The following is a 24,658-nucleotide window of genomic DNA, read 5'->3' on the forward strand; positions in this document are numbered from 1 at the left end:
AAAAAAAAAAACCCAAAGTGACAAAATGCTAACTATCACTGTCAATTAGTCATAATAGATACACTAGTATTTATGATACTATTCTTTGACTTCTATATTTTCTATTTTCTTATATTAAAAAAAATAACAATAACAGCATCAAATCAAAATGTAAGGCATTTCTCAGCCTCTTAGGAGCCTCCTTGGCAGGACTGGAGTCAGCCCTGGACCATAATGCACAAACTCAAATTTCTTGAAAAAAGAGCATTAACACCATTCTCTCCTTCAGCCCACTGAATCTCCTGACTTTTCTTTCAGGGCAGAAAACCTGCTCATGTCAGGATCATGTACAGCTAATTTTCTAATTAAGTATAAAACCCAAACAGGTTTCTTTTTGGTAGCAAACAAGCAAGTGGAATAAGTACCTTCCAAGACAGGAAGATCTAGAAACAAAATGGCAGCCTGAAACACCAATACATTTTTTAAAAAGATTTAATTTATTTATTCATGAGAGACAGAGAGAGAGAGAAAGGCAGAGACACAGGCAGAGGGAGAAGCAGGCGCCCTAGAGGGAGCCTGATGTGGGACTTGATCCAGGACCCTGGGATCACGCCCTGAGCCAAAGACAAATGCTCAACCACTGAGCCACCCAGGTGCTCCAAGTGTAATACATTTTTTGATGCAAGAGTTTTTTGTGTCTATGTTGCCTGGGCTACTGGATCACGTGTGAGGCTGTTTTGGGATGACATTCAAGGCACCAGTGCTGTAGTGTTGGTCTCAGGGGCAGACTTGAGGGGTGGACGTGTCTCCAAGAGAAGCAGCCAACTAAAGAAAACATGGCTGTCTCCCAGTCCACAGAGTGCGTGATTCCACTGAGACAGAATGGCTAGAAATGACAAATCCACAAGGATGGAAAACAGGTGAGTGGTTGTCAGGGGCTGGAGGCGGAGGGCTGGGGGGCTGGGGGGAGCTGGGGACTGATGGCTGCTGGGCAGGGGGGGTTTCCTTCGAGAGTGATGATAATGTTCTAAGATGGCAGTGATGGATACGCTCATCTGGGAATCTATGAAATCTATTGAATTGTACACTTTTCATGGGCACATTGTATGTAAGGTAAATTATATCTCAATTTTTAAAAGAAATATTTTTCCCCCTGTGCTGAGAAGCTATCAAGACGCAGGCATCACATGTTAAAATTTGTGGACCCATGTCACAAGTAAGTCCTCTTCAAACAGCCAAAGCACGCTCTCGTGCTAGAGCCACACCTGCTCTGATCTCACGGACTGTCATCAGGAACCCGTCCTTGGGTCTCTGCCTCCATCCACACCACCCTGGATTCTTGCAGGAGCCTCCTACCTGCTTCTCCTTCCTTCCCTCCTCATGGACCCCACCACCCAGAGAAGCCAAGATCCCCCTTTCTCCAATATTTATGAGGTCATGCACTCTGCACCAAACCTTTCCACAGCAAACTCACTACCCCCACATCAGCCCCATCACCTCCTTCTGCCATGAGCACCCTCCACCTTCTCTGCTGCGTCAACACACCAAGTTCACTTCCACTTCAGATTTCTGCTCCTGCGTACCTGTTGTTGGGGAAGGTCTGCACAAAGGTCTTCACTGTGCTAACCTGTCATCCTCCAGGGTTCCACTCAGATGTTACCCCTTCACCCGCCAGAGGAGAGGGTTCAGATGACTTCATTCACTGTTTTACAAGACATTGTTCATCCAGTCGCACCAGGCGCTGGGGCACAAGGAAGCCCAGGCCATGAAGCACCTCACACAGGATCAGTGGGGCAGGGGAGGTGCACCGTGTGAGTAGTTGATCTTTATCCTTGAAACAGTATGAGCTCCTAGGGGAGGATGACCAGACATGGATGCAGGGAACTGTGTTTACACTGCACGCAGTCACCTGAGGTGCTGTGTGGGCTGTCCTGGTCCAAGGATACGGGAATAGTAAGGAGTGAGTCCTGGAAATCCTGAGCTTCGTGTGAAAGGTGAGTAGAAGGCAGAGACGTCCCAAGGAAGAGGAGGGATTCTGGGAAAAGGAACCTGGTTGGGATGGAAGACAAGCCCCCCCGCCGATGGAGGCCTACCCGCACCTTCCCCAGCCCCGCCTCCACACCCCTCATCCACCTGGGGCCAGGACACTGAAGAGGACAAGGCAGGAGGATACCTGACCCACAGGCCCCCTCTGGAAAGACAGTCCTAAGACAAACCTTGATGGAGGGAAGCTGGAAGGAAGCTCATTCCCAGAAGTCTGGACCCCATGAACTCCTACAAGAAGACACACGGTGCTCACCTCCAGAGGGGCCAAGGAGTTAGCATGTGCCCACCAATCCACTCAAATGGAGCTTTTCAAGATATCAAGCTGTTCCTGCCCAGGCCTTCCAGAACCTTCTATCATGAGGTAGAATGAGAGGCCAAAAGGGAGCACTAGGGGCTCGATTCTCAGCAACCAAATGAGGATAGGGGCTCAAAGATTGCCAAGATGGGCGAAGAAGTCCTAACATTCAAAATCACAGAAGACCTCAGATAGGACCAAATACAGTGACGTGTCTGTGACAAAGGGTGAGGGAGGGATTAAAACCCAGAGAAGGAAGACGTGGGACCTCTCTGCTGCTGGCATTCTATTTTGATCCTCAATGATAAGCGGAAGGCCAAGGTCACTTGGAAAGCAAGCATGTCTGACAGTCCATTTGGAAGGAAGTGATAGATGATGGAGCGTCCACGTCAGCTGATGTGTGGCAGGGAGACAGTCACGGCGGGGACACGAGGGGCTGCCGCTTTGAGGGAAAAGTTAGAGTGTGTGTATGTGTGTGGGAGAGACAGAAGATGAATGAGCAACAATAAACGTCTTTGAGGGGATCAGGATCACAGCTTAGATGCTTTTTCCTAAATGAAATACCAAAGCTGAAGATACGCTTGCATAATAAATGGAAGCATCAGCAAAGCAAAGGAGAGACTCACTGTCCTGAAGCATCTTCCAGGAGGTAGCTGGTCCCTGCACCTCCCTGGACCCATTCAGATAGGTCATGGGGACAGACATGGGGCTGGCAGCTGCCGTGGAGCCCCTGGGGACCGAGCCCTAGGCAGGGGTGGGTGCAGGGGTTGGTGCGTTGCGTACCCAGAAGGCCCCATTCCGTGCTCCTCCTGCCCTCCTCCATGTGCTCAGTGCCAGCTCTGTTCCCACATCCCTCAAAACCATAAATAACAGAAGAACTGTAGCTGGTATTGATTTTGGCACATGCCACTTGCTTCAAAGGCCAAGCCTGCTGACGGGTGCTGCACTTGACCCCACAGGGAGCCCTTCATGCACATGCAGTGACCCAGGGCCCACCTCACTGCGGGGTTCCCCACATGGCCCGTGAACCCTCACTGGGACTGCTCCTCAGGTTTCGAGAGGCCTGGGAAAATGCTCCTGGAAGGATGGTGAGCCCTGCCAAAGGCTTCTCCCAGAGAAGGGAAATTTCACCCTCTGGAGGTGAGACTCAGAGCAGCAGTCACTTTGAGAGAAAACCAGACCTCACCTGGCTGCGTGGGGGGGAGAGGGGGGGCAGGGAACAGGACACACCAGGGGCACAAGAGACACAGCCTCAGGGCTCCTCGAGACATTGCCTCCCCTTGGGCAGGAGGACATGGGGGTGACAACTGGCACAGCAGCTCCCACGGCTCTTCTGGGCAGGATTCCAGGGCCTGTCTCGCATCCCCGGCTCCAGGACTCGACCTGGCAAGGACTCGCACACAGAAACAACGGCTGCTTTGTTACTGGGGTTCATGCCCGTGAGAGTTCTGGTCTCAGCCTCCAGGGGCTTTGTTTGTCTTAACAAAGTGAAGAGAGGTGATCCTTAGAAGGTTCCGGAAACAATTACGCTCCTGGGAGTAGAGACCAAACCCCCGGCGGGCCTTCATAACTGTGGGTCTGAAGAGCAGGTGTCTCTCCATCAGTAATTCTCGACAGGTCCCCGAAGCCTCTGGCATAGTGGACACAATCGCTGCAGGGACGTGAGCCCACCATGCCACCCGCCAGGAAGCGGTCACAGCAGGCAGGGGCAGGACACAGGCTTCCAGGCTGCCTCCTGCTTGCTTCCCTGTGCCCGCCAGACCCAGCGTCATGTCGACCTCTCCCATGTCCCACACCCTTGCTCGCTATCCGTGGAACATCTCAATAGCCATGACGGCAGAAAGGCCTCTCTCTCCACTGTCACTGGTGAGTGCCTCCTAGGTGTGGGCAGTGCTAGCTCCGACCACAGAGACCGATCAAGGTAACAGATGCTCAATGGGCATTTGCTGTCCTCTGGTCCCAGCTGTATGCCCAGCCTGCACCGGCTCACTTCACACCTGCAGGTGGGCCCCAGGCTTGAGACCTTCAGTGTGGTGCCCCAAACACACAGCGGACAGTGGCAGGTGTGACTCTGAGCCATCTCAGACGCACCCGAGCCCGTGCCATACGTTCTGCAAGGCTGCCCGCTGGCTACCTTCCCCGGTGACTATTGGCTGCAGAAGTAGCGAGTGAATACATGCCACACCAGCATCTGGCAGGTTTGGAGACTCCGGGCCATGTGTCCCAGGCTACCTGCTTCTCACCTGGCCACTGGGACTAGGAGGCCATTGGTGGGGCCCTTAGGGGTGGGTGATGTTCCTTTAAAAAAAAAAAAAGATTTTATTTATTTATTCATGAGAGACACAGAGAGAGAGGCAGAGACACAGGCAGAGGGAGAAGCAGGCTCCATGCAGGGAGCCCGATGTGGGACTCGATCCCGGGACTCTGGGATCAGGCCCTGAGCTGAAGGCAGACACTCAACTGCTAAGCCACCCAGGTGTCCCGATGTTCCGTCTTTTCATCCGATGCTTGTTACACATTGTACCCACTCTGCAGGCTTTCTTTCCACGTGTGTGTGATACAACACCCAGACTGACAATGCTCACAAGTGCTGTCTAGCTCGGGCTGTCTCACAAAGAGAAGTAACACATATGAAGACTTTAACCCAGGGTCTGACCCATGGTGAGTGTTCAGGAAGTGACCAAAGGACGCACTGGCACCGCTCCAGGACCCGGGGATCTCCCACAGAGGGAATGGGTCTACAGGACGCTCCAGGAAGGGAGGGGGATGAGGAAAGCTCGCCCACACACGGTCAGAGCAACAGAGAGACAGCACGTTGCTGACAGCGGCACAGGCTGGGCAGAGACAGCCTGGAGATGATGAAGACGTGTTATTGGAAGAGAGAAGGCTCGCAGAAACCAGGCACACATGCATCCGGAAAGAATGTATCCCAGTTAAAAGAAGGAAGATCTACAAGAGGAAAAGAAGCAGCCATAAAACCTAGGAAAAACAAACAAACAAACAAAAACCAATGACTCAAAAGAATATTTTTCAAGATGAGTCAGTGCAAGGCTATAAAATCAAACAGAAAGCCAGAATCTCAACCACAATCAATCGGGAATTCTGAGGGACAAAGCTGAAGGGGTCCAAGTGAGGACAGCATAAGAGAAGGCTCAAGAACATCGTGGAGGCTACGAGGAGAGGCACCGGTGCTGAAGGCAGATACAAAGATGCCCAAGGGTGCGTGGCCACTTTCCCTGAAACAGAACCCAACCCGCAAGCCAGGAGGAGGCACAGCATGTGAGAAAACCTCCCAGGAATGACGGGAAACAGAGTCTGCAGATGGGAGGTCCTTCCGGGAGAAGCTGGAAGCCAGCACCACCAGCAAGGACCCACAGGCACCAAGCAAGTGCCCAGCAGGCCACACGCCAGGGCCGTGGGCAACGAGAAGCCCAGAGAGCTACCAGGGGCCAACACAGGAAACAGCATGGGGCCCAGGCCTTGAGAGGCACCAGGGAGCCAGCGGTGGGCAGCACGGGCAAGGTGGGCCACACAGAGCTTACACAGCCCGGCAGGTGGGAAAGAGCTCCGTGTACCACCGAGCCCAGAGCATCGAGGGAAGAGGCAGGGCCCACATGGGTGCCAGACGCCCCACTTGCTAATGCGTCCACTGTGTGCATCTCCTCTGTGAGGCTGGTCCCTGTGCCCTCGAGGCCTGGCCTCCGTCCAGCACAAAATAAGTGCTCGGTAAGTGGACCGAGGTGCCGGCAGCACGCTGGGAGGCAGGCAAAGGCAGAGCCGAGGGGAAGGAGGGAAGCGTGGGGCAGGTGCACGATGTGCGGGATGCCCCGAGGACAGGCCGTGCACAAGGCACCCTCGAGCTGAAGCCACACTTAGAATTGACCAGAAACGAGCAACGGGACTTACCGTCTGCTGCAGGTCCTGGATGAGGATCCGGATCACCAGCGTGTTGCCCTGGCTCTCCTCCATCCTGGCGGCACTTGGTTTCTCCGCTGTGGCCCGGATGGTGTCATAGATGGTTTCTTCCTTGGAGCTGTCCGACTCTGACCCCACGGAGTAGTCGGAGAAGCTCTGGGCCATCTCGTCCTCGCTGGATGTCGGGCTGCGCGGCATGGCTGCCCTACGTCTGGAAGGAGGGGAAGAAGGAACACAACAGAGGGATGAATACGGCCCCCAGAAACCCAGGCTCGGTGGAGACTGGTGTCTCAGGTTCACGGTCCTGAACAGCCAGGTGTGATGCATGGACCTTTAAAGGTGGGGAGAACACGGCACCCCAGCTGCTGCCTGGGGCCTGGACCAGGACGCAGCCAGGGCCAGGATGGGGGGCCCACAGGCTCTGCCCCAGAGCTGGGAAACCCGGCACGCAAAAGGAGCCCTAACTAGTGGTGGCCATGGCCACAGCTCACAGGGATGCACCAAAAAGCCATGGGGGAAGTTTGAAACCTTCCAAGGTAATAAAAAAGGGCTACCTTTTGTTTTTCTTTGAAGATAGAGCAGCAGGAAAGGAAGAAATGCAAACTTCAGGACAGAACAGTACCAAGTTCCTGCTTTAATAACCCCTCTGCCTCAGACACAGAGCAGTGATAGGTAACGTGTAAAAATAGACCAGAGCTGGGGGTGCAGCTTCCTCACCATCCAGTATAGTGGAGGTTCCCCGGCAAAGACCAGGTCAGTGAACTCTGTAAAGGAGCTCAAGGCTCTGTGCATATGGCAAGTGGACAGGATCACTCCCTGCAGAAAAGGGGCTGTCCTGAGCAAGCAGGGATGTAGGCCACCCGCATCGTTCAGGGATTGCCCAGCCAAGGCCTGGCGTCTTCCCACCGAGGGCACAGCTGCCAGTGGAGGGCCCGTTTACCTGGGGAGGACCCCAAAGAGAAGATCCAGTGATTAACGGGAGGGAAGGGGGAGGGAGGAGCTCACCTGTGCATCTGCCCCAGGCTCCAGGCCCAGCAGGTGCTTGGGTGAGCAGCCCCTGCTCTCGTGTTTCATGGTCAGGGGAGGCTCAGAAAAGTCCCAGGAGGGGCACAGTTCACCCTGTGCCAATTCTGTGCTCATCGTGGGAAAACTGACACCCACTGTGTTATTTCCAGAGTTCATGTAACGACAGCAAACAGGCCCTGGAGGCATTCCACCGCTCTGCCTGCGGGGTCAGTCCTGGGATGCAGGGAGCCACCACGGGCACTTTCATCTCCACCCCAGACTTTCCTGGGGTCACCAGACATCCAGGTGTGCACAAATTCTAACAGAGCAAAGAAGCTGCACCCCCTCCCCAGACCATGACCGGGGTCAGGGGCTCCCCTCATGGCCAAGAGGATCTGCACTGTCCTTGGGGTAGGGCCAAGATTCATGCAGCCAAGACTGTTTTGTTTTGCCAGCACAGGGTTTGTTTGTTTGTTTTTAAAGAAAATTTATTTATTCATGGAAGACACAGAGAGAGGCAGAGACACAGGCAGAGGGAGAAGCAGGCTCCATGCAAGAAGCCTGACATGGGACTCGATCCTGGGGATCCAGGATCATGCCCTGAGCCAAAAGCAGATGCTGAACCACTGAGCCACCCAGGTCCCACCTGCACAGGGTTTTAAATGTTGGCTAACTTGAAGATTTCATATGAAAACCCAGACTTGGGGGTACCTGGGTGGCTCAGCAGTTGAGCATCTGCCTTTGGCTCAGGTCCTAATCCCAGGGATAAGGAAGGAAGGAAGGAAGGAAGGAAGGAAGGAAGGAAGGAAGGCCCAGATTTCTGATTTATGGTGACCAATAGGAGGCTCTGAAGATTCTGGGGTCTGCCCTGTGGCACCCAGGAGCTGGGACAAACTGCAATAACACCCTCCCCACCCAGCCTGCCCCCCTCCCTCCGGGTCTGCCTCAGGATCTCCTCATTAACACCCCTTACCTTCCCGGCCCTCTCCGATGAGTTTGAGAGCCTGACAACAGAGCCATCCATTCATTCACACTGGCCCCCATCTCCTCTAGAACACCCATGACCCCCGGGGCCAATCGAACAGCAGATCATCCAAATCACCCAGGAAGATTTTATTTTTCTTGATTAAAATTTCCAAAGCTAACCCCACTGTGATTCTGAATTAAAATTTCAGAGCAAATTCACTGCCAGATGCCTTTGTGATCTCGGCTTCATGCTTTCCCAGCCAGGGGAGGGCAAAATCTGGTGACAGGCAAGAGAGCTGTGGCTGGGGACAGGATCTGGGTGTTCCCGGCTCCACCTTAGCAGGGACCCCACTGCCTGGCTCCTTTCTGCCTTCAGCATTTACCCATGGAAAAATAAGTGCCTGGCATAATTACACAGCATACTGTGTGTACGGATCTTGTGATATATAATACAGTAACAACTATAATGTAGGAATAATATAACCATGTGCAATTATTTCTATATTGTGCCTAATTATAACAGTATAATAAATAACATAAACATCCATGTGTACATATATTATAGAACTGCATGTATATGTAATTATTTGCAACTATGTCCCAGGTCCCCATGAAGCATATTTTCTAGAACAATATTTCTTCATCCTGGCCACAGAAGTTACTTGGGGGAGCTTTAAAAAAACACAAGCGCCTGAACTTCTGAATGAACTGGTCTGGGATGGGGTCTCTGAAAGCTCCCCAGGGGTAAGGAGAAGCACCTGCAGCCAGCCTGGGGCTGTCCCTTAAAGAGCTAGGCAGGAGCGCCAGGGTGCAGAGACCCAGGCCTGCCCTTTCCTGGGGGTGAGGGGCAGTGGGAGAGGCGCGGTGCTCACCGCCTCCACAGTCGAATGGACACAGGTGTGGGCGTCCATCCTGTGGGGCTTCCAGTGGTTTCTTTCTGCCCTGAGGGTTGTAAGTTAGCCCAGAACACCTTCTGCTCCCATGAAGAACTGCATAGTCCCCTCCTAAGCCCGTGCGTGGGCCTCTTCCAAACCCAGAAGGAACCAGGGGACACAGAGGGGACACCGTAGCTAGTAAAGTGACCCATTTAGGGGTGGCCTAAAGGTGACCTTGCATGCGCAGGAGGGGGTCCCTGCCTAAGGACCAGTGACACCGTGCGGCTTAGGGGAAGTGGGATACAGGTGGAAGCTGGAGCGGCCATTCCAGGCACAAGGGGTGCACCAGCTTTTCCCACAAAGGATGGCTGCTGGCCCCAGAAAGCTCACGGTCAGGGCAGCACGGTCCTCAGTGTCTGCATGTGGAAGGCAGGCACGTGGACAGCCCCCAGCGGAACGGGGCACAGAGCAGACACAGCGCCCACCACCCCACGTCCTGGCCTCGTGCGTCTGAGACAGTTCAAGTGCCCACTACTAAGAGCAAGCAGGATGCTGAGCCCCCGGTTACCTCCTCGGGGGCACACACAGGCCACTCCCCCGCTGCATTCCGTCTCTGCTTCCTGAAACAGCACCCAGGCCTGAAATCTGAGAACCCCACTGCTCCCCATCTATGCTCCCATGACCCTTTTTCTCCAAAGTCCTCCACCGCCTCGATGTGATCGTTCCCAGGGTCACCTCGCTCAGGCAGTCTTTCGGTGTCCGTGCACACAGGGGCTCTGTTTATTCACTGCCACCCTCCACCCCAGCAGTGGGGACACGGTGGGCGCTCAGTGCACGGGGGGAAGTGGGCAGAGGGGCCAAAGCACAGGCCCCAAAGCGTCCGGACAGCACAGTGACCTCCGCCGCCGCCGGGATGCAGGAGCACCTGCCGTGTTCCCGGATCTGCAGGTAGGCTCGGGGGCGGGGGGTGGGGGGGGTAGATTCCAGGCAGGCACTTGAGAATTCGTTGTCCTTAATGGGTCACTTTACTAGCTACACAACATGTCTGCTGCTGCTGGAACCACAGGGCTGGTGACCCGTCGTGGACACACAGGTCTGAACTGTGAAATGCACACTACCCCCAGGGGGGTTAATTCCCAGAAAATCAAAGGGGATGGGATGGAATTTAAGGATGTTTATACCCAACTAAAATCAAAGTCAAGTCCAGAAAGAGACCTGACAACCCAGAGAGGAAGGGCTCCCGTGCCCTGACCTCCTCGTGGGGGCCCCGCCACTGGACACCACCACAGCCCCTCACATCGGCCTGGGGGTGACGGTCGCAAAGGGACGTGTCTGCCACCAAAGTGCAGGTACAGATGGTGCCCCTGGATGGGTCCAAAGAGGAAAAGGCAGCCACCTGCACCCTGGTCCTTTGCAGGACGGCCCAGGAGCTCGAGGCAGAGACCTGAGCAGAAGGTCCTAAGCAATGAGATCAGCACACCCATGGGAAAGGCAAAGGCCTGGGAAAACATTTAATTATTAACTCCCAGGCAGGACTGTCAGGGCCAGGGCCAGGAAAGAGAGAGGGCACCTGGCCACGTCTGCATTTTGGGTAAACCACGAATGTGTTTTATTTTAAGTATTTCCCAAATGTTGCATGGGACATACTTACACTAAAAAACTATTCATTGTTCATCTGAAATTCGAACAGAACTGGGTGTCCTGCATTTTGTTCAGGGGACACCGCGGGGGACACAGGGGCCGCATGGATTCCTCACCCCACAGTGAGGGGGGGCTCCAAAGACAGCAGTGCCTCGAAACCCAGCCTCCCGCAGAAAAGTCAGCGCCAGGTCAGAGGAGGGAAGGTCACCTGCCACCCCTGCTCAACACTTCGGCATCGCTGGCCTCCGGGAGGGGGGGGAGGTGCTATGAACACACAGGTCGGGAAAGTGCAATGACCCCCAGACGTGCTTGTCTCTCACGGGCCCCATCAGGGTGCCTCCAAACACAGAAAAACAGAAGTAATGACAGTAAAGGCCATTTTGACAAAGGCTCCATATTTCACTGCTACAGCGTTCCGGGGAAACACAGAGTGGTTCTAAGAAAACATAAAATCTTAAACTGGCTCCTGAGGCCCCTAACACCTCGGATGGGCGGGCAGCTAGTGTTCCCACTCACCGCTTCCACCGCCACGGTGAGCACACCACAGCTGACCAGGGACACAAGACGTGTTAATAAAAAAACAAACAAACAAACAAACAAAAAACATACCACCTCCCGGCTGGAACTGACTTTATCAGGTTGGAACTGCAGGCTTGTAAAGAGTGCAGGTAAAAATGCAGAGGTCCCACTGGCTTAATGCACACACGCACACACACATGCACACACACACACAGAGGGGAGCAGAAGAGGGTTTTTATTTTTACTCAAGTGGAATATCAAGTAGCACCCCCCACCCCGTCTGTGACACCCTGGTGACTGCTTGCTCACATCGTGCACTCGAATGTTGACAATTTGCTCGTCCTCAAGGTAGTGAGACCCCCAGAGGGCTACACGGGGACCACGCTGAGACTTGGAGCCAGGGCAGCCCCCACCAGAACTGGAGAAACTGGCACTGAGCACTGGAGGCACCCGCGCTGTCACACGCACCGCCTGAGCGACGGCCACAGTAGGACGGGGTGGCAGTGAGCGAGGGCCAGGGGGCCGGAGAGGTGCAGCCAGGAAGGCGAGGAGAGAATCGCCGCCCACCCGGGCTCTCCTGGCATCTCTGTGAGCAGCGTGACGGACAGATCCCACTTCCACGCCCGCCGCGTCCTGCTTACACGAGGTCTGTCTTCTTGCTCCTGCCACCTGTCTGCACCCCCATCCCCGCTGCTCCCACTGAGCTCCTCGCATCTACCGGTTCCGGGGGGTCCTCCCATCAAGCCTGGGCTTCAGCCCGGGTCAAGCCCCAAGCCCCCAGCTACACAGAATCGCCGTCCTCTTGACTCGGAGCCGGGGCCGCACCTGCCCGTGAACACACATCCGCGTGGCCCAGCCGGGGCTCTGAGAACTAATCACACGCAAACACACGCCACAGAACAGATGAGACACCAAGCTTGTACACCAAGCTTCTCATGCACAGAGTAATAACACAGGTGGCTGTAGCGACACAGGGACCGCAGCTCACGCCCGTGGACGGGGACAGAACGCTGCTGGTAGCCACGGTGAGCAACCTCAGCAAAATGGTATTTGAATAAAGAGAGGTGGATGCCAAATGCAAAAATATGGCAAAATCATAAGATGTTTCATTCTGATGGTGGACATAGAGTTGTTATAATGCTTTTCTACCTTTCTATATGGTTATAATGCTTTTAAGTAAAAATAACTTTTTTTTTTTTTAATTTTTATTTATTTATGATAGTCACAGAGGGAGAGAGAGGCAGAGACACAGGCAGAGGGAGAAGCAGGCTCCATGCACCGGGAGCCCGACGTGGGAATCGATCCCGGGTCTCCAGGATCGCGCCCTGGGCCAAAGGCAGGCGCCAAACCGCGGCGCCACCCAGGGATCCCTAAGTAAAAATAACTTTTAAAAAATCCAGTGACTATGACCTAAGGTCTGTCTGTGATGGTCTTTCCAACACAAGCACCAGATCAATCAGGACTACTCCAGATTCTGAAAGGAGATGGGGACTAGGGAAGGCCGAGGGATGCCCAGTGGGCACCGGGGCACAGCTGATGCTTCTGGAAGTGCCATGCTCCCAGTGTTACCGAGAGGCCTTCTCAAGAATGTGGGTAAAGGGGGTCATTATTGTTCCTGACTTAAGAGATAGAGGACAGCCAGTAGGGGACAAGGCCTCCAGTCCTTCCCGACGCTTCAAGGGAGGGATGGGGAGGCCCTCCACCAGCAGGACGGACTGCAGACATGCCCCTGGAGCTCCTCCCAGGAAACCTCTGAGACAGCCCACCCCACGTGGTGAGGAGCTTCAAAGTGGAGCTGCCCGAGAAGGGAAAAGCAGTGTGTGGCCCGGGGAACGGGAACTGGGGTCCATGCATCCCCAACTGGGTGCCAAGCATACTCCTCTCTAACAAGGAGGCTGACCGAGTCCCCACTGAGGGCTGGCGGAGAGGCCAGCTACTCCAGGCAGCTCCAGCTTGGGCAGCAATGTCTGTGGGGCTTTGCATGGGGCAGACACACCTTCGAGACGATGGGTTACCAGCGGCCAAGTCCAATTACTGAGTCTGGGAACTGGGCGCATCAGACAAAATTACAGAGCTCTGAGATTTCTAGAGAGAAACGAAATGTCATTGAGATCTGAAAACTAGCAGGTGTCTGGTATGGAAATGCCTTTACAATTTCCGTTGGGGTCTCACCAGCGTTCAGGGCCACTCCTCAGCATCAGACACTTGGGCAGGGTGGGCCATGTCACTGGCTCAGGACACCTGCTGCCCCGTGGGTGGGGCTGCAGCTGCCCCAGTCCTACTATCACCTGTAATGACAGTGTTTAAGTTGAGGATGGGTTGTCTTTAATTCCTATTTTTGCAACGGTTGTGGGAATCCGGGTGTCCTCTGCACCCCTGACTTTGATTTTCCTAAGGGAGGGTCTGAAGGAATCAACTTTTCCCACTGGGGAGTTTAAAACTGCTGTGCCAACCTCCTGGCAGGAGATGCTGCTGTAGACTCCCTGTAAGATGCCCTTCCCACACCCTGTCCTCAGGACGCCAGGCTGCCCTGTGGCCCGGCTCCACCACCTGTGATGCCCCTCACGGTGTGGACGATGCCATGCAAACATCAAGCATGAGAGCCAGTCCTAAGAAGCCTAGCCAAACCCTACAGCGTGACCTGAGGGTCCAGAGATTTCCATCCCGGGGACTCCTAAGTTCAGGCTGTCCTGGGGCTCCCAGCCCCGCCTTGGACCTGGGTCAGGAGGCTGCCCTTCAAGTGCTCCAGGAGGCAGGGGTGCTCGGCCAGAGCTGGGAATGGGTGACAGCTCTGACACTGCCATCTGGCTTTTCTCAGGGACAGAGACTTCTAATCTGTGAGCAGCCCCCCTGGGCTGCTCTCCCTGGACCACCTCACCACCCGGCTCTCGGACCAGGGCAGGCCCCAAGCACAGAGTGTCTCCAGTGACCACTGCAGGGAGCCACCTTCCTTTAGTGCCCTCTGACCTGTCTCCAATGTTGCAGGGATGGATGGACAGATGGACAGATGGACAGGCAGGACAGTGTGAGCCAGGGAAGTGCTCAGATAAGACACCGGCCAACCAGGGTAAGCAACACTCACTGCCACAAGGGCTTCCCTTACTTCACTTCCCAATCCCCGGTACCAGAAGTCAATACAGGCACAACCTCCTTTCATCACATTTTGCCTTATGGTACTTCAGAGATACTCTAAATTTTATACGTGGGAGGTTGCGGGGACCCTGCACTGACCAAGTCTACCTGCACCATCTTTCCAACTTTTGTGTCTCTCTATCACATTGTGGTAATTCTTGCAACATTTCCAAACATTCGTTATGATTCTGTTCAGGTGATTTGTGATCACTGATTAGGACTCACCAAGTGCTCAGGTGATGGTCACCATTTTTTTTGCAACAAATGTTTTCTAATTAAGGTATGCACACTGTTTCTTAGACATAATGCTACATTGCACACTTAACAAACCACGGTGGTAGTGCAAATCTAACATGTACAGGCACCAGGAAACCGAAACAGTCACCTGCCTCTTGCAATTGCAGCATCTCTAAGATGGGCCTATGGCCAGAGGCCCATGGTGCCTCAGGAACATCTGACACCACCATGTGCCCCCAAATGTGTGTCTACATGTCTCTAACACTTGTGCAAGGACAAGCTGCTTCTTCACACTGACATTGGAGCAGCAGAATTGTGGCTTGTTTTAAGTTCATAGAAAGTCAATGAAATTAATTTTTCAGAAAACTGAATTTAAATGGTTCTCTTAATTGTGATTTGAAATTACAATGTTCATGAATTTTAATACGTATATTGCCTTTTAATGGATAATTTGGGATATTTCAGTCACTATCGTTTTTGGAATCTTTTGAAAAATGTTTATTTTGATGGCCATTTTATTTTATTTTATTTTATTTTTGATGGCCATTTTAATGAAAAATCCATCCACATTCTGTACAGGTTAATATATTAAGTTTTTAATTATTTAGATTTTCTCAATGGAACATAAATTATGTGAAAACCTGTATTACTATAACATGCATATTGATTTTGCCAAACAGAAGGCAAGACAAATACATTTTACAGAATCTATAATAATTAACAAAGTGTTTATCTTATTATTTCCCAGAGATTGTTGGGCATCAACACAATACTCAAGTCTGTGATATAATAAAAATTCAGTCGCATTAGGAATAATGCTAGCTGTCAGTCACCTGAAATGGTAAACCTCCACACCTTTAAAATTTTGTTTTTATGAGGGTTTATCTGTGAAAACATATCTAACAGCCTGCTAGCTTGATGTATCACTTTAAACAGGAAGCACATAGCTCGTACACAGGGCCCCTAGGTGGACTCCTGCCCAGCCGCAAACATCAGGACAGTTGTGCCGAGGAGAGGCACTGACCGCTCCCCACACCCGACAGACTGCGGCCGGGACCTTCACTGAGCATACATCATGGTGAAGCCACAGGGGAGCAGGTGCCCAATAACACCAAGAGGTTCTGCTGGCCCAGTGTGGGGTGAAGCCCAGGGTCTTTGCCCAGAGTCATAGCAAGATACCTGGGACTGGAAGCTTACTTACGCAATAGACGTTTATCTCCCACAGCCCCGGAAGCCAAAATCAGAGATCAGGGGACAGGATGGTGTGGTCTGCTCCTGGTGAGGACCCCCTTCTAGACTGCCCTCTTACTGTGTCCTCACATGGAGGGAGGGAGGGCTCAGGTGTCTCTTCCTACAAGGACACTGATCTTCCAGGATCAGCCTCCCCCCGCCCCATGATGATGTCATTTTACCATAATCACCTGCTTAGTGGTGCCGTCTCCTAATATAGCCTCACTGGGACTGGGGTCAGGGCATCAACACAGGAACTGGGGTGGACATAAGCATTCAGTCTCTACTACCAGGGAAGGCCCGCCTCCACTCTGGAGACCTCTGGCAATGCTGGGGGGCCTGGTCGGGGCTGTAGTAATGGGTGTGAGGGAGCATCCCCGGTGGGCACCTGAGGTTCCAGTAAAAGGAGCATCATGTGCTCAGTGCCACCTGAGCTGTGCTGTGTTACCCCAAGGGGCAGATGGCTGTCAGGATTCCCAATACAGCCATACGCACCGGCACACAGGAAGCTCCCCAAAATACAATAGCAGCTGCTGCCACCATCATCCATATCAGCCTGCCAGCCCCCTCCCTGACCTCACACAGCAAGAAGGGTGCCCAAGAAAGGTCTCAACACCAATAAGGGGAGGCAAAAGCTATGGGTTTGGAAAGCGTGCTTTCTCATGGAACGTAGTTTAAAAGAAGTAGCCTTTTAAGCATCTTCACAGCATTTCTAGGCCATTGTGAGAGAAAGGGCCACCTGGTGAAGCTGGGGGAGTTCCTGGTGGAGCAGTGGGGCTAGGGATGCAGGGAAGCCAGAGCAGCAATCTACAGGGCAGGGAACAGTGAAGTAAGACTGGACACGAAGGCCTTGGGAGATGTGCAGAAGGTCCCTCAGAGTATTCTGGAGCATGGGATCAATGCATGCATGTGACAGACCTATCCAGGGCCAGGGAACAAGGCATCTGAAGGGTTAGAGGTAATAATACCCACCAACCACATAGGTCCTGGAATATGCAGTTCCCACCAGCCAACCTGGAAAACCTCACAAATCAGGGGCACTAAGCACACAGAGTTTGGCCTCTAGAGTGGGAAATATTCAGGCCAAGACTAAATGCTACCACGATCCCAATGGACACATGCTGAAGCCAAGATCTGAAAGACCCAAACTGTTTTTAAGTGACTTAATGGAATCCCACAACAAAGGTCAAGAATACATATACATATTCAAAAACATACAGACTCAAGGTAAAATTCACAATTCACGAAGTTTAGCAATAAAAAGGTACAAACTTAATCAAACAATAAAAAGTTACCAGGCATGTAATGAAGCAGGAAAACATGACCCATGATGAGGAATGAAATCAATTAATCAAAACTAACCCAAAACTGACACAGGTATTAAAATTAGCAGGCAAGGCATTAAGAAGTATATTAACTGTATTCTTTATGTTCATGAAAGACAAAAATTAAATAAATCAAATTTCCAAAGATGAAAACTCTAATACCTAAAATGAAAAATACACCGAATGAGATTAGGGGCAAATTAGACATCAGATAAAAAGACTTGTGAAACTGAAGACATAGCAAAATAAAATACACAGAGAAAATAGCAACAAATTATAATAAAAGAACAGATTATCAGTAAGCTATGAAACAGCCTCAAGCAGTGTAATGTATATATAAGTGGAGTCCCTGACAAAAGGGAGGGGTACAGAAAAGCTGTTTGAAACTCTGGCCAAAAATTTAAGCCAGTAATAACACAAATTTAAGAGAAGCTATAAAGCCAAAGACTCAAAAGCTCAGTGAAACCCAAGAACCATAAAGTGGGGGCACCCGGGTGGCTCAGTTGGTTAAGCATCCAACCCTTGGTTTTGGCTCATGTCATGATCTCAGGGTCGTGAGATCAGTCCCCACATCAGGCTCTGTGCTCAGTGGAGCGTCTGCTTAAGATGCTCTCTCCCTCTTCCTCTGTCCCTCCATGCTTGCTCTCACTCTCGCTCTCTCTAAGAATAAACAATCTTAAAAAAAATCATAAAGAATACTACACCAAACTGCATCATAATAAATCAAAACTAAAGCTAAAAAGAAAAATCTTAAAAACAGACAAAGGGTTAAAAAAAAAATAAAGATCTTTTATATCCAAAAATCAAATTTAAGAATGACAGCAGATTTCTGGTTGGAAACAATATAAGTGAGTGGGCGATGGAAGAACATCTTTCGCCAACTGATATGAGAAAAGGCAATACTAGAATTTTATGACCAATGAAAACATCTTTCAAAGATGAAGACTTTCCATACATGTCAAAGTGCAAGACCACATGACCAGTGAGGCTTCCCTATAGGAAATGTTAAAGGAGAGACGTCAGGCAAAGGAAAGAATAACCAGAAAAATATGAAACGACACGAGAATGGAGACAATTGGATGTGATGACCATAGGGGTAAATACGTGCTTTTCTCTATTTCCTTACTTATTTGGGGGAAAGGGCAGGGGGACAGGGGAGGAGAGAATCTCAAGCAGGCTGCACACTCAGCACAGAGCCAGACGCAGGACTCATTCTCATGACCCTGAGATCATGACCTAAGCCAAAATCAAGAGTTAGATGCTTAACCACCTGAGCCACCCAGGCACTCCATTCGCTTTCTCTTATTGAAACCTCTCTAAAAGACAACTGACTCTTAAAAAAAAAATAAAAAAGAGTGTAGGATTTATAAAATAAGCAGAAAAAAAAAAGCACATGATAGTGGCAGAGAACTAAACCAGATGCAAGAAGTATGTCACTGGGAGGTTCTCAACAGCCAGTGTGATAGCCCTCCAAGGCAGGCTGGAATGAGATAAGGCTTTATTAGAAGCCCTTAATCAACCAATGAAATAACAAAACAAAGAGTTACAGGTATCAGGCCAACAAAGTAGAGAAAATGAATCACAAAATTCTCAGTCTTAAACAAAGACAGAAAAAGGTGAACAGAGACCAGATGAGACAAGCAGAAAACACATAGCAAGGTGATATGTTTAAACCAAACCATTACCATTTTCACATTAAACATGACCCAACTCTGAGCTTTCTACAAGAAATGCACCTGAAGGGGCACCTAGGTGGCTAAGTAGTTGAGCGTCTACTTTTAGCTTAGGAGGTGATCCCGGGATCCTGGGATCAAGTCCTGTATCAAGCTCCCTGCAGGGACCCTGCTTCTCCCTCTGTCTAAGTCTCTCTCTCTGTGTCTCCCATGAATAAATAAATAAATATTTTTTAAAAAGAAATGCACATTAAAAATAAAAATGGCTGAGGGGCGCTTGGCTGGCTCCAACAGTGGAGTGTGCAACTCTTGATCATGAGTTCAAGCCCCACGTTGGGAGATCACTAAAAAAATAAATAAAGTTTTTTAAAAAGGAGGAGGGTTTTAAAAAATAGGCAACAAGTAAAAGGATAGGAGAAGACATGGCACATTAATACAAATCAAAGGAAAGCCAGAGTAGTTACACTATTTTTATCAGAAAATTGAAGAGAAGGAAAATTCTCAGCTCATCCTATGAGGCCAATGTCACTCTGTTCCTAAGACACACACACACACACACACACACACACACACAATATCTTTCGTGACTATAGAGGCAAAAGATCTAAACAAAATTTTAGACAGTGAAATCCAACAGAATGTATTTCATGACCGTGGGTGATTTATCTCAGGAATGGGAGGTTGATTTAACATTTGAAAATCAATGTAGTTCACCATAGTCACAAACTAAAACTAAAAACCATAACGACCATCTCAAGAGCTGCAAACAAGCTTTTGACAAAACGCAACACTGATCCGTGGCACAAATGCTCAGCAGACAAGGACCAGAGAGAAACTCTCTCGACCTGAGAAAAGGCGTCTCTGGAGAGCACACAGCCAACCTCACACTGTCAGTAAAAGCCTGAGAGTGTTCCCTCAAGAACGGGGACAAGACAAGGACGGTTGTTCTCTCAGGTTCTGTTCGACAGGGACAAGACAGGGACGCCTGGGGGGTTCAGTGGTTGAGCATCTGCCTTTGGCTCAGGTCGTGACCCCGGGGTTCTGGGATCGAGTCCCACATCGGGCTCCCTGCGGGAAGCCTCCTTCTCCCTCTACCGTGTCTCTGCCTCTCTCTGTCTCTCTCATGAATAAATAAATAGATAAAATCTTTGGGGAAAAAAATGGGGACAAGACAGGGATGGTTTTCTCACAGGTCCTGTTCAATAAGACAGCAAAAAGCAACACATCCTGATCGGAAAGGAAGAAATAAAACCGTCTCTGCAGACGATGTGATTGTCCGTGTAGGAGATTCTCTGGAATCCTTGAACGAGCTACTAGAGCCAGAAGTGGTTTTGAGCAGGATTGGAGGATGCAAGATGATTAAGACGCGATCCACTGTTTCGCCACAGCTGCGGTGAACCCCTGGAAATTGGCATTTAAAAGCAAATCCACTTAGAATATCAACTAAAAAATACAACAGGCTTAGGGGAACCCTGACGAAAGATGTGTAAAGCCTACACGTGGAACACAGCAAAACGCTGCGGAGGGAAATAAGGGTGTCGGTGAGGAGAGACCGCCTTCCCTCGCGGGCCCCCAAAATTCAAGCTCGGCAGGCCCATCAGAGAGCCATCAGCCCAGGACTTCCCAGAGCTGACAACCGGCATCCGAGCTGACAGCGGCCGGCTGTGTGGGCATGACAAGGCATTCTGCTGACTTTCCTGGGGACAAATGTTATGATTTCCATTTTGCACGTGCAAAAAAAAAAAAAAAAAAAAGTGACCTGGGAGCAAAGAGCTCCGGGTATCCCTCCTGCAGATGTCCCTGGGACCAGGCGTGCCCCCACCCCACCAACACCGTGTTAGTTATAAGACAAAGCCGCAGGGTACAGAAAACGTGCTTTTCTTTATTTAAACGGACTCTCCCTGCTGGTGCGCTGTATCGATAGGTACAGGATGTTAGCAAAGAGGACGGAGGAAGCCGTTTCCACGCAGAAATGTGGAGGCGGTGACAAGCGTTGCTAATTTATGGCCAGGGCAGTTAAAATAGCTTTTCCTAACAGGGCAGGAACAGAAGAAATGCGAGAAAACACCAAGCTCCTTACCTAAACCCACCAAACAATGCTTCACACAAGAAGTCCACAGCTCAAGTCCGAGTTGCAAAAACTAACCAAACCCCACCCCCTCCAATGCTCAGTTCCTAATTAAAATAGACACAGGCTTCTGGAGAACACCTACAGACGGCATGTTTGAGAAAGCCTGTCAATCCACAGCAGTAAACCACACCACACCAGCCCACACGCCTACGCGGATGGGCTTCATATCAGCCCAGAAAATGGAAGCTTCTAGAAAATACTAGAACCACAACCGGACAGAATTGACACCCTGGGCAGCCACCACCTGTAACACTCAAGCAGAGCCCTGCAGAGACATGGAAACACCAGGGGGGTAGGACAGCACCCTATACAGCACCCCCTTCCTGCCATGGAGGCCCCGAATGCATCTGGCTACCTAGTGTATTTTTTACTACGAAGCAAACTTCCTTATCCTCACAGCAGACAGGCCACATCCCTGCTCCCTCCTGAAATCCCACAAAAAAGAAAGGCAGCAAAGGGATGTATTTTAAACACACATGGACACAGAGACAAACAGAAACAGAGAAGCTAGGAAAGCCAACAAGAGTGGCGAACACAGTGCCTCCAGGGGCCGAGCAGCAGAGCCAGCCACCAGAGCTGGCCACCAGCAGCACAGAATGCCAGAAAGGCTCAGGGATTTTACTGCAGGTCCCCCAGGATGGGCTGAAGGCAACAAGACCCATTCCAAGTTTGTCCAGGTCACAGGTGGATTCCCAGGTGCAGTCCTCCCACCTGGCAGCCAGGTGACCGACTATACTTGTCCCAGTCAAACAAAACAGCGGATGTCGACATTCTGGGAAGGACACGCCAGGACATGGGGGTGTGGAAGCACGCAGATAACAAAACGGGATGAGAATCCGTACGTGGGTGCAGGGATTCCCCTTATATGGATCCCAGGACTCAGGACGTCCCTGGGGAACGTGATAAAGCCAAGAGATGAGATGCACAGACACCAGCATTTGGGGTCCTCAGGGACATGACCAAACCCCACCCCATGACCCCCTGTGGGATACCCAGCAGCCTGTGAGGCCTCACCGTGCCCACCTATATCACACAGCCAATGGCCCTGGAAATATAAACAGCCAAAGGTCCTGACCCCAACCAAATTCAGAGCATGACAGAGAAGGCCAGGGAGGTAAAGTTGAGGGAATCTACTAGAAACCACAACAAAAAAGGCAGAGAGATGGGAAAAAAAAAAAAAAAAAAACAGGAGAAAAGAGGTAACAATATAACAGGCTCAGAACTTTTAGGGCATAACTAAAATCAGTTCTAGAGAAGGAAGAACAGAAAACGGAGAGGGTGGGGAACCCATCCATAAGCATTTTTAGATGCAATCGAGGAACAGCACATTGACCGTGAAACAGCACTTGTGCCTGAAAGTGGGCAAAGGTTTAGGATGTTATTGTAAAAACATGGTGCTGGTTTTTTCAAAGCATGGTCCACCCTCAGGGGGAAAAAAGCCTCCACTAGCAAGCAGCATGTGCCCTTGAAGCATGGCAATCGCCAATGCAGGATGTCTCGCGGCGGACAGGCCAGCATGCCCACGGGCAAGAGGGGCTGCCATGGGACAGGTGTCCACTACGGGGGACGTGCCGGAAGGTTCCATGGTGAGGGCGACTTCCCATGCCTTCCAAATTAATGGAATTGGTGCAAAACAGAAACCAGAGCTGTGAGGTTGTATATGGACCACTGGCCCTCAGATCTGGACCCCATCAACCCCTCCCGGGGGGCTTCAAGAGGCTCAGATCTGGGGTGTCTGGGTGGCTCAGTTGGTTAAGCATCTCCCGTCAGCTCAGGTCACGGTCCCAGGATCCTGGGATCAAGCCCTGCATAGGGTTCCCTGCTTCTCCCTCTACTCCCTGTTCATGCTCTATCTCTGCTATCTCGATCCTCTCTCTCTCAAATAAAGAAATAAAATCTTTAAAAAAAAATTAATATAAAAGGTTCAGATCACAATGTCCACCAGAGTGGGATCTGCTGAATCAGACTCTCTGGTGACGGTGTCGGTGAGGAAGAACTGGAATTTTAGGAAGAAATCGACCCCAAGGAGTCCCATGTGCAGCCATCTCAGCACTACGGCTGTGTTCCAACCTGCCACTAGGATTAGGGACCCCCTGCAGCCACCCCCCCATCACCACCCCCAGCAGCCCCAGCTGCCATGCCCTCCTGTTTACAGGGGGCACTTGTGAAGGCAAAAAGGGTTTTGTCTTCATGAAGGGAAAAAAAAAATCTACTTTCCTGCAATTTCCAGGGACTGGAGCTGGTTCTGCAGCCTTCTGGGGGCTGAGGGCTTCTCCTCCCCCTGGGAAAGCCTTCTTTCAGGGAAAAGGAAACATTCCCGCGCAGGCTGGTTCCATCCCAGGCTCCCCACGCCTGCTGGGGGCTGGTCCTCCGGGGGCCTCCGGCATTTCTGCACATCTGGCGAGGAGGGGCACTGACTCTGCCTCGGAGATGTCCCGGTCCCCAGGGCTGCTGAACACAGCTCCTGCTTGTGGCAGAGAAAGCAGCAGGTGTCCGTTCTCTCACAGCCCCGGGGGCCAGAAGTCCAAAGTCAGGCTGCGAGCGGGTTCCTTCTGGAAGCTCTGCCAGAACACCTGTCAGAGCCTTTCTCCTGCTTCCTGTAGGCAGACTCCGGGGCGGGCTGGCTGGAGACAGCTGTCTTCTCCCTGTGCCTTCACATCATCTTCCCTCTGTGTCTGTGTCCAAATTTTCTTTTTTCATAAGGACACTGGTCATATTGGGTCAGGGCACCCTAATGACCTCATCTTAACTTGGCCACCTGCAAACACCCTACTTCCAAGGAAGGTCACATCCACAGTTCTGGCCACCTGCAAAGACCCTACTTATCCAAGGAAAGTCACGTCCACAGTTCTGGCCACCTGCAAAGACCCTACTTTTCCAAGGAAGGTCACATCCATGGTACTGGCCACCTGCAAAGACCCTACTTCCAAGGGAGGTCACATTCTAGTCCTGGCACGCTGACTGTCCAGAGCACCAGCCTCAGTTTCCCCAAGTCCAGTGCTTCCCTTTCATGATGCAGCCCACCGTGTGTAGTACCTTGAGGCCCTGTCTGCATCACTGTGTGGGAATCTGGGCTCAGGGAGCCAGGATAGAAAGCTCATGTTCTGCCTCCCATTGCTGCTGTGAGTGATAAACTGATCTTTCTCTCCTGACCCGGGGACTTCTGCCAGCATCACAAAACTGTGGCAGACTAACAGGTTCTTGACACCATATCCATTTGCTCCGGTTACAAATTAAGGCACCATCCTTAGTATTTCAAAGCCCGGTCTCCCTAGCCATCCCTGAGACCTGGCAACTTCACCTCCTCAATCGCTCTCCAAACCTGCCCGCTGCCTCTCACCTTCCCTGCTGCCAGCACTGTGTGCACCATCCTGCCCACATCCAGTCAGCTGCCTCCCCGTCATACACCTGACAACAGCCTCGATCACCTTCGGCAGCCATGCCCCCATCACAGCGTCAATCGGACATGCCCCACAGTCAAGTCAGGTCAGGCTCCTTTACTCTATATCATCAGTAGATGCCTGGCTTCCCATCAAAGTAGCAGAAGCCAATCATCGTGAACACTAATTGAGGACTACATGCTGTACGTGCATCATCTCATCTAATCTAGACAACAATCCAACGGGGGCAAGTAGCACCCCCCAGCTTACAGACCTTGCGTGGAAGTGAAGGCACAGCAAGATTTAACT

General features: G+C 51.4%; 1 protein-coding gene across 4 annotated transcripts in view; it reads right to left on the bottom strand.

Moving 5' to 3' along the window:
* SHANK2 (SH3 and multiple ankyrin repeat domains 2) overlaps window positions 1-24,658 on the bottom strand; it is a 509,914-nt gene that overhangs the window by 428,420 nt on the left and 56,836 nt on the right. For all 4 annotated transcript variants that reach the window (XM_077862790.1, XM_077862788.1, XM_077862792.1 and 1 more), the window contains exon 3: window positions 6,227-6,446. In XM_077862790.1, coding sequence (XP_077718916.1) covers window positions 6,227-6,433 — 207 coding nt within the window. In that variant the 5' untranslated portion in view covers window positions 6,434-6,446. The remainder of the gene's footprint in view (window positions 1-6,226; window positions 6,447-24,658) is intronic.

Source organism: Canis aureus, chromosome 21 (genome assembly GCF_053574225.1).
Source record: "Canis aureus isolate CA01 chromosome 21, VMU_Caureus_v.1.0, whole genome shotgun sequence".
NCBI lineage: Eukaryota > Metazoa > Chordata > Mammalia > Carnivora > Canidae > Canis > Canis aureus.